Raw genomic sequence first — 10,759 nt, forward strand, 5'->3', positions numbered from 1 at the left:
GAGCCTATTCTATGTACAGCACAGGAGGTTGGTGTGGCGCCTTAATTGGGGAGGACGGGCTCGTGGTAATGGATGGAGTGGATTAAGAGGAATGGTATCAAATACATCAAACATGTGGTTTCCAGTTGTTTGATTCCTTTGCATCCTCTCCGGCCATAGTTATGGGCCATCCTCCCCTCTGCAGCCTGTGGTGTACAGTAAGAGATGACATGAAACAGAACCCTTCTCTACATTCAAAATAACAGCCTAACAAATAACAGTAAAAACCTTCAGGTTTTTAACGGCCTTCGTTTCATATTCTGATGTATCTTAATAGATTTCAGTCGGCCATTTTGACAGAAGATTCCGCTATTAACTTTGTTTGGATATTGACACCCGTTCATCTATGGATTCTCATTCCCCGTAAAAAGAAAGACCAGCATCACGGGAATATGTTGCCAAGATAGGAAATATTTTATTACAGAGAAGAAAAAAACAACTTTTCTTCCAAAATATAGAAATCTGTACAACTTTCGCACAATCAATTTACATGAACTGTACAAATTTACAGCAGTTCACCACGACATACCCAAGGAAAAGAAAATGAACACAATAAAGATGTACTGACATGAAATCACAAGGTAGAGTAGACAGCTTTTCTTCTTGGGTACGCTCAGATTTTTTAAACGTTTTTCTTGTTTTGTAAGTTGAAAAAAACAAAGGATAAGTCTATCAGTACAGGGCATGGAAACTGATATTTCTTTTACCAAAACAGATTGGTCCTTGCCAACACTCCCATCACAAATGGCTTCACTTACGAAAATAGTTATCCGTGTTAAAACTAGGAAATGCAAAAGAAATACATCTAAACACCTCAAAACAAATGATTGGCACTTCCCATTGTGTAATGTTATGCATGTATTCTACCATATGGCGTACAATAGCAATAGATTCTAGAATATGTAAAACACCCTAAATGTGAAAGTGGCAATAATTCTAAAATCATTGATGAATCATTGATGACTATTCCCTTCCCGTTTCACGTCTTAACATGCACAGCTTTTCCAGAAGGGTTTTTATTGAATGTCCCAGGCTTTTCCAGAAGGGTTTTTATTGAATGTCCCAGGCTTTTCCAGAAGGGTTTTTATTGAATGTCCCAGGCTTTTCCAGAAGGGTTTTTATTGAATGTCCCAGGCTTGTCTAGAAGGGTTTTTATTGAATGTCCCAGGCTTTTCCAGAAGGGTTTTTATTGAATGTCCCAGGCTTGTCTAGAAGGGTTTTTATTGAATGTCCCAGGCTTTTCCAGAAGGGTTTTTATTGAATGTCCCAGGCTTGTCTAGAAGGGTTTTTATTGAATGTCCCAGGCTTTTCCAGAAGGGTTTTTATTGAATGTCCCAGGCTTTTCCAGAAGGGTTTTTATTGAATGTCCCAGGCTTGTCTAGAAGGGTTTTTATTGAATGTCCCAGGCTTTTCCAGAAGGGTTTTTATTGAATGTCCCAGGCTTGTCTAGAAGGGTTTTTATTGAATGTCCCAGGCTTTTCCAGAAGGGTTTTTATTGAATGTCCCAGGCTTGTCTAGAAGGGTTTTTATTGAATGTCCCAGGCTTTTCCAGAAGGGTTTTTATTGAATGTCCGAGGCCTGAGTTTGGTAATACATTCCAGAAGAGACTCCTCGCATCTCAAAAACGTCACAACTTCAACTTGACATATTTAGTGCATTTTATGTGCTATTACCTCCGACTATTCAAAAACACTTTTCACAACGTTTCTGAAACCTATGTGCGCAAAGGCTGAATGGATGCATTTACAGATCCGATATTGTGGACTAAATCAAATTGTTTTGGTGGTGGTGTTACTGTTGAGAAAGAGATCAAACAATTTCGGCATTGTTTCCTTTTTGGTAGGTCTAAAAATGAAGTCAAATAGATGATCGGGATAGATGATCAGACTAGGGCGAAAGGGAGGGGGGGGATGAGATGCTACCTCTGTGACGTTAAAATACATATAGCAAAAAGAGGGACAACTTGCTACGTCTGAAACACAGACCAATCTCATAACAACATCGATAGCTGGCATAATCGAAGCAATAGAGGAGCTGCAAGGTTTTTAAAAAGCTGGTTTTCAACCACAACAACAAAGCTCTGGGCTACTCTCTCAGACATGTCCATCTGGTTCATGTGGAGACACTGCTTTTTCCACAGATTGCTGAAGGAGCACCAGGAGAAATGGAGAGAGGGGGGACAGTGAGGAGGAGGGGTGGATGGGGGAGGATAGGGTGTGCAGTGCATCAACAACCACAGATCCATTACCCATGATCCTCTGTGCTTAGGGAGCTTAAAGCAGCACATGTAGGTCTGATGGGCTGGTGCCCAGCCTGGCCAGCTTAGCGGCTAAAAGCCCCGAAACCCCACAGCCTGTCACATCGTCTGTCTGTCTGTCTGCAGCGTGACCAACCAGGAGTGAGCTACAGGACGACTGACACCACCATCGTCCTATTGCACCCATGTAAACTAGTTCAGTGCTCAGCCTAAGAAACAAAGAAACTTGGACTGTGTACTGTCACTTCCTATCCTTTGACTCCTCTTTGTTTCCTGTCTCTATGTGGGCTCCCAGTGCAGACGGAGTGCGCTGAGTGCATGTGCTGGCTTTGCTCTCCACCGCCAAGAGGGGGTTGGTTGGGTGGAGGTTAGTTTAGAGGGGGCCGGAGGGATTGTAGCTGCCCTGGACGAGAGTATCCGGCCCTGGCCCCCGCACCACCTCATTCCCTCCCCTGGGGCGAGGAAAGGTGATATGTGTTACTGCTAGCTCCGTACTGCTATTGGGGGGAGGGGATTGGCTGGTTGGTTAGCTGGCTGAGGGTGATATGTGGCACCAGAGGGGCTTCTTGTGTCTGTCTGCCCTGACAGGCACACCTCCAGAGAGGGTCCACCAGCACCTCGAACCAGGCTGGCTAACATTACGCTGGTTCTCTCTCGGTTCTCCAGAGAATGGCTCATAGGTGTAACATAGAAGTCCTACGTTGGGCAACGCACCCCTCATCCAAACTGAGAGACAGAAGAAAGGAGAGGTGTTGAAAGCCTTGGACCCAGTCAGGGGCGTACAGACTTCCCTTTGGCTACACTCACACACCCCTCGACAGCTGCAGAGAGATCTATCAGAGTTCTATAAGTGTCTCAAATTGCCATCTGTGTGTGTGTGTGTGTGTGTGTCGGGGGGGGGGGGCTTCCGAGAAAAGTGCCTTACAAACGGACAACAGACGCCTAACCTGTCACAAACCGCACCTACCTACCAACACCTGAACGGATCTGAATGAAATGCTTACAGTGTGAAATCTTTTTAAAACCTTCAGTTACTCTCCCCAATTCTATAGAGTGGGGTCTAGCCTGACGTAAGAGCTGTGAGTAATTTACCAAAGAAAAGGAGCTCATGAAAGATGACATTGGAACAAATGGAATGAAGATGGTTTTCTCTAGAAGTACACATCCCACACAATCTAAATGTCAAAAGTGCATTCAATGTCATTTCTTCTGACAGGGCCACAACAACCAAAACAAACGATCCAGATTTTGGTGAGAATATAGTGCCACCTATGCTACACTTTGAATTTGGAGAGGGCCAAAGGTCAGGGTGGGGATGGAGGGATATAAACAAAACGAGAACTTGATTGTGAATTTCAAACCAACATTCATCGAAGGGGGAGGGGACAAATACCCAGCCCTCCCCAGAAAGCTACACATACATGGTTGGGGGTGTTGGTGGGGTGCGCTGTGACACATTACTGTCCTTAGCAACAGGTGTCACAGCGTATTCCACTGCACTTCCATATGGAGGGGGAGGGGCTTCCTGAAGCTTGACGCTGGTATATGGGGCAGCCTCTGGGGGTAAAGAAATACCCTATGGTCCAAAAACTGGGTTTTAGAAGAAAATGACTTAGAGCGTTTCCCCAGAGACTGCCCTAGAAACAGGCACAGTCCGGACCTCAGCCCCTTAACTTCCTTCCTAGACAGGAAGTACACCAATAACAACAGGAAGTAGATAAAAGGCTGAAATTCAACGGTATGGTTCTTGACAGCAGTTCCTTGAAGCTTTTGAGAGGGTGGTGGGGACATGGTACCCACTGTAACCACGTGGAGAAGAAAGTGCAAAGTCAACAATGATAGACCGGTGGGAAAAAAAACAAAAAGCAGCCCCTTCTCTGCGCTGTTTCTCTGTTCGGTTTCTTGGTTTGTTTTAGCTGCCCCCAACAGCTCCACGCTCCACACAGTCCTCTCCGCGGGGAAAAAAACGAAGCCTCCGGTAGATCCCACAACACAACATAACAGACTATGGAGCGAGGAAGGAGAAAGAAATATCAAACCTACAAGGTTTCACCTGGACGATAGGCCACATCCTCTGCCTTTTCTCCTCCTTTTTTTTCTCTTTTTCATTTCATTTCTTTTTAGCTTTAAAAAGGTTCGCCATCGACCAACTAGGGCGAAACCCACGACCCGACGTGGCGGGTGGCAGCCCTTAGCTGGACATAGTCATCATGTTGTAGGCTTTGGAAGGGCTGGTCCTACCCAGCATCCCCGCCGCCTCCTTGCAGCTGATGTGACTGTCCACCATGGGGGTCGAGGTGACCGCACTGCCTCCCGATGGCGCCGGGGCCACCGGCTGGGACTCGTAGAGCACGCAGATGGAGCCGTCCTCGCCGATGCGGTAGGACACCTCGAAGGGGTCCACCCAGAGGGTGAGCTCACTAGGCAGCAGCAGGTAGAGCTGATTGATGGTCAGGCCGATGCGCTGGCCTGCCTGCCCCACCAGGGGATCCATCTTGTGATTGATGCGGATGCAGCGGTAGCCCGAGCCCTTGCATGGCCTGTCGGGGAACCAGTGGTGCTTGTATTGCTCTGTGGAGAAAGAGAGAGGAGGTTATTATCAGGTTACCATGAGTTTCATCATCATTGGATCACTATTAGGTTACCATGGTATTGCTTGTATTGCCAAAAAAGGGCACAGGGGGTAACTGTTGTTCTTCGGTTACCCTATAGTAGAGCCTGTGTAGTTCTGTATGAGGAGACAAGAGAGAGAGGGGGAGAAAGAAAGAGGGATAGATGTAAGAGATGCTGTCTGGTGTTTACAGGTGAGAGCCAGTAAGCTAAATCTCTGCTACTTTCAGACGTCTATCTGAGGGAGAAGCGGGGAGCAAAGCTGTCTGCACCTGAACAGCCTTAGTTCCTAGTGTGTGTGTGTGTGTGTGTTATGCGAGATAAGGATGCATGTGCTTTGATAAACATTGAATAAGGTCATAAATTGGGACATAAATGTGATTAATAGCATGATAATAACTGTATGAGGCATAGTTGGATTTTAAGTAATTGTATTGCAAATCAAACTATAATCATGTTTTATTTTATTATAGAGTTGCTGGAGTCTAAGGTAATACTGGTTTATGATGTTCTAAGCACACATAACTAATCTATCACTGTTATGGATTACTTACAGGTAATAAATGACATGATTCCATGGAAAATGGAAGGAAAAAACGATTGTTTATGTTTTACTGTATTAAACACCCCCCCAATAATGATTATGGAAAAGTAACGTTGCTTTAGATTGTCTTTTGATTGAATAAATGTTTTATTCCTTTGTAGGTAATACATGACTCCATTGGAATATCTTATCTGCTTTTTTATCTGATATTTCTATTACCATGATATAATGACCAACTATTTATATTGGTATTTGGGTTACATGATATAATGACCAACTATTTAGCACAATACTGTAAGTTTCCACTTGCTAATGTGTGTGTGTGTGTGGTATGTGTGTGTAAAACAGACTGCAGACAGGGGCAGGCTTTGTTGTAGCGCAGTAATAAATCATAAGTCTGCTTATGGGGCTGATAAGCAGCAATAAACTGTTTGTCGCTCTGTAACCGGAGACTACGTGACACACAGCAGAGAGAGAGAGAGAGAAGTTTGATTGCACAATCCCCTTCTGGCCGAGTGGCACAAAGTCCTCCATCAAACAGAGCGGAGCTGAACAACAACACTGAGGTGGTGAAGTCCTGGCCAGCAATCTGGGCTGGAGAACTCCCCCTCTTAAAGCCACACCGTCCCTTTAAATATGACCAGTGTGTCCACATAACCGTTGGTGATTCACTGTGATATCATTCATATGGTATATCTAAAGGGGCGTTAAGTGACAAACTAGGCTGGAAGAAGAGAGAGAGAAAATAGGTCACATTACTCATTTTAAGGAGAACACGAGAAAGAGAAGAGTTCTCATTCCTTCCCCGTTAACTCATCTTAGAAGACGCGCATGACTGCTGCTTTCATAGTATAATAGTAGCCTAACGGGGAAGAATTAAATTAGAAAACTGCTTCTCAGAAGTCTAAATTAACCTAACATCTCTAACAATACTCACATTTACTGTGTCTTGTGTGTGTTTGTATATATACTGTATGTATGTGTGCTCAATATGCATCTATGTGTGCGTGTGATACCAATCATCCTATTTTCTCCACTTAAGACTCCTCAGTATCGAGTTACCCCATTGGTGCATGGTGACTAAACTGGCTGTGCTGCCTGCCTGTCTGTTTGCCTGTGGAAAGCCTCTGAACTAGGCCAGAGCCCGGAGAACACCTGTCCTGCACAACACCCCTGGTAGATAATGTCTCCTTTGTGTTATCAGTAGAACTCTGTGTACTGCACCCTAATGGAGGCCTTGGCACTCGTGAAAAAGCACCAGGCAGCTACGATGGGGCTGATCTTTTGCACCACAAAAGAAACGAGGCCTCTGAGAACGGAGGGGCCTATTCTAAAACCAGGGAACGGATGAGTTTCAACTATATATTTTAAATAAAGTAGTTTTCCAGTGCTTCTTTAAAGCCAAGTGCTCTAAGGATATTATGTGGCAATAAAATGTGTGGAGGCTTTTTATCAAATACACATTTGGCTTTGTTTGGGGCATTATTGGGTGATTTCCACTGGTCTGTGGTGGTGTGGTTGGGGGAATTATGGCAGTTTCAGATTGGGTAACTGCTCAAACCTTGGTTAAGCAGGTGACTGGTAAACAGGAAGTCCAAATGGTTTACTAACTAGTTAGACAATGAGCAGTTTCAATGTGGATATTTAGAGCAAGTCCCCTTCTCCCCCATATAAACAACGCCTGTTTATTGAACACACAGACACAATAAGCTGTGATAATGAAGCTGTAAGCAACAGTGAGATGGCTGGCCTACTTCAGCAGCGGCAGGGGGGGCTTCACAGAGTTGTTTATGTCACTCGGGAAGACGAATGAAAAATGGGGGTGAAGGAGGAAGACGGCCACTTCACAAAGTCGCTTTGCAACTTGTTTAATTAGATAATGTCCTTCCTACACCCCTCCCCCTATGAAATCCTCTTCCAGCCCCACCGCTACCAACCCCCCACTTACCCTCTGACGGCGGCCATTTTGCTCCGTCTGCCTTCAACTTTGGCTGTTTACAAACTGGAGCTATGCTCAAGACTAGTTTCCACTCACTTTCTATGCTAATCCTGCACAAACAAAGCCACTTCCATGGAAAATGTTTAGTTGAAAATAGCGTAAACGAAAGAGTTTGTTGAATAGAAATAAACAAGTATGTAACCTGATATGCTAAATGTGTAGCCCACATCCAAAACGGCTCTAAAATTATATGAATTTGAACGTGAATGGCTTTGCAGATGACACAGCTGTTGCAAAACATGTTCAAATTGAGGTCATGGTGTAGGTGTTCAGTGTTTAGAGGGACAGACACTTGGTGTTAACTGGCAGACCAATGCCAGGTTTAGACTGTGTATATTTACAACAGGAAATATAAATAAAACATAATTTCAGTGGTTTCTACAAAAAAGGATGCCAATAATGCATAGTATAGTGGCTGTGTCGATCAATGTATGTGTCCTTATTACAGAGTTAACGTTATTCACTTAGCCAGAATGTCTACATTAGAACATATTGTAAAGAAATAGCTTTTCTTTACTCATACATGTTCGTCAACGGCGGGAATATATACGGGCTATTTATTCTGCATTTGTTATTTACCTTTTGGTTCTCCAATTTCGATTCGATTGAGGCTCGCTCAAGAGGATCGAGTAAAACATGTAGGCGGCTATAATACTCTTATAACAAAGATAACCAGAATCCTATGGGTCTGTTATTTTCCTGATCGAAATGTTATATATATATTTTTTTTATTTTTTTTGCCTGCTCAAATTCATATCATCCTACGTTTTATTGTCTGCATTACGTAATTCGATAGCCTAATTCAATTCACTGGGTATAGATTTCCCCCATCTTTATGTTAATTAGGAGTTTATCGACCAGCTGAACTGGTACTATCGAAAAGGTGCACTTCCTTGTTGGAACAAATAAGAGTCCGGCTTTATTCCACCTAAACTCGAGACATGAATTAGGCGACGATGTATCTGAATAGAACATGGTTGATTCGATCGATTGAATATTGTTGATTGAAGATTGTTGTTCGCATTATCTATTCTTGTCTCTTTTTTTCGTGGTCGGGGGGCGCTTGTGTTACTTTGTGAACAGAGACGCAAATCCCCTTCCGAATGGGATTAAAGCACAACAATTCGTTAAAATCATATTCTTAACACACAAAATGACACAACATCAACAGAGGTCATAATCTAAAGTAGCCTTGGAAACGTAGGACAAAACGAGAAGCACATGTCTTACCTGACAAAATATCCTGTAAACTTGCGCTGAATGATTGAAGCTGTCTGTCATTTACGTGTCCTTTTATCCGCAGAAATCTCGACAGAAACCCGACCGCGGCGCTAATCTCTGGTTTCATCGTTCCCCGAGCACAAAGGGTATGCATTGAGAAGGCAACTGCGACGACGATTCGTGCGCTTTTCCTTCATATGATTCCGAAAAGTATTCGTTGTTTTTCTCTCCACGTTCGGATAATGATCCGTGTCTTTCGCTTGTTTTATTTCTCTGGCGCCTATGCTGGTCATTTATTAGTCGAGGTAGGGACGTTTCGGAGGGTACTACGTGTGCCAGGACGGTACAGTGTGGTGACGGCTGTTGGTAAATAGAGGGGTCTTTCTCTAGGATGCCACGTTGAGGCACCCTTTCAATGTCACTTTACTCCACCAGAGTGAACGAATGTGTTGGAGGAAAGGGGTTTTATATCGCCCCCGCCGTCCGAAGAAAGCGACAGCGCGCAGCTACAACAACAAAAAAAGGCTCGCCAATCCCATCCGCCCGACAGCCTGACGAGCCCATAGGAGGAGTGGACTGTTCGCCTCAACGCTCTGAAAATAAACAGGCCACGTGAGAGAAAAATACAAGCATGAAAATTAACCCCTTATATTGTGCTCCCATCGAAAACAACATCATCTTGCACTGGGTTTTCAGTTATTTCATAAAACGGACAGCATAATTATGATTAGGTTCAATGTGCATTAGTGCGTAATTAAGCACACAATTTTGGATACGGTTATGCTTGTTGGTATTCAAGGCATGCTGTACTGTGTTGTTGTCATAGTTGCTCTTGCAGGCCATTTTTTGAATCTAGTCTCTGTAGTATAGGGGTATAGGGGTATAGGGGTAGTATAGGGGTTTACCATAATCACTTCCAGTAATTCCCTAATACACACACACAAATGATTGCAGAGTCAGACACAAAATGAAGTATTTCAAACAGGTTGATCCTCCTCCCTCCCCTTGTGGTTCTGCTTGTATGGAACTAAACTCTGGCTTTGGGTTTCTTTGCCAGTGGAGGTTGGTGAAAGGAGCTATAGGAGGACAGGCTCCACTGATGGTCAGTCAATGGGGATTCCCTCATACAGGATGCATCAGAAATACACACTTTTCTGAGTTTGACATACACTAATGTTTATGTATGACTTTGGCTATTCCACATTTACACTGCCTGTAAATTAGGTACAGAAATTACACAAACATTGATTTACAAGTATTACTGGGAGTAGGCCAATACCCTTTAGGTAAATTCTTCTTGATAAAAAGAAAGATGGAATTCTTTACAAGTATTACTCATTAAATGGCTTACGGTGCCACAATTCATTTCAGAGAGTGACATCATTCACCCTAATGGCCTGCAGCGCCACAATTCATTTCAGAGAACGACATCATTCACACAACGGCCAGTCTTTATTCATTACAGAGGAAAAGAGTGAGAAATTGCTACTCACACCACATGGGGGAAAAGACACATATAGAGACAGAGACGTTAAGCCAAAGAAGGCTGGAACAAGGTGAGAGACGATGTTAATGAATACCCAGAGCTGAGGAATTCCCCTGACTTTCCCTCTGAGATAAAGAAAGTAAAAGAGAGACATTGAAGATTGGGAGATGGGAGTCAAGGAGTGAGAGAAAGTATGAAATGTCAGGTGGCATACTGTCATGTTTATACAATCCTTAGGTGCCGCCAGAAGTGATGGGGGGGGTCTATACTGTTACATATCACAATATTATTTTTGCAAGATATTATATTGATATTTGACTCCAAGTATAGAATTGATTTTGCTAGGTAACGTTAGCTAGCTTTAGCCTGCTGTACCTGCGCCAAAACTCTGGTGTTTTTCAACCTATAGTTTGTTCCCCATCTTTAAAAAAAATATAGGGAGCCATCATGATTTCAGCACTTTTATTTCCATGACTGATCAAAACTCATTTTCTCATGCTCTCGCGTCTCTCTGCAGCAGACATATAGTGAAAGTATGTTTGGCACCTAAGTATCGTGATAATATCGTATCGTGAGGTCCCTGGCAATTCCCAGCCCTAGTAG

General features: G+C 43.6%; 1 protein-coding gene across 1 annotated transcript; it reads right to left on the reverse strand.

Annotated features, from left to right (window-relative positions):
- Positions 1-430: 430 nt before the first annotated feature.
- Positions 431-9,124, reverse strand: LOC115122586 (protein BTG1-like). Its single transcript, XM_065008376.1, has 2 exons — positions 8,680-9,124; positions 431-4,867 (listed from the first exon to the last, which is right to left on the reverse strand). Exons 1-2 carry the CDS (start codon positions 8,822-8,824, stop codon positions 4,488-4,490), a joined length of 525 nt encoding a protein of 174 aa, XP_064864448.1. The 5' UTR covers positions 8,825-9,124; the 3' UTR covers positions 431-4,487.
- Between the last annotated feature and the right edge of the window lie 1,635 nt (positions 9,125-10,759).

Source organism: Oncorhynchus nerka, linkage group LG23 (assembly GCF_034236695.1).
Source record: "Oncorhynchus nerka isolate Pitt River linkage group LG23, Oner_Uvic_2.0, whole genome shotgun sequence".
In the NCBI taxonomy this organism is placed as follows: domain Eukaryota; kingdom Metazoa; phylum Chordata; class Actinopteri; order Salmoniformes; family Salmonidae; genus Oncorhynchus; species Oncorhynchus nerka.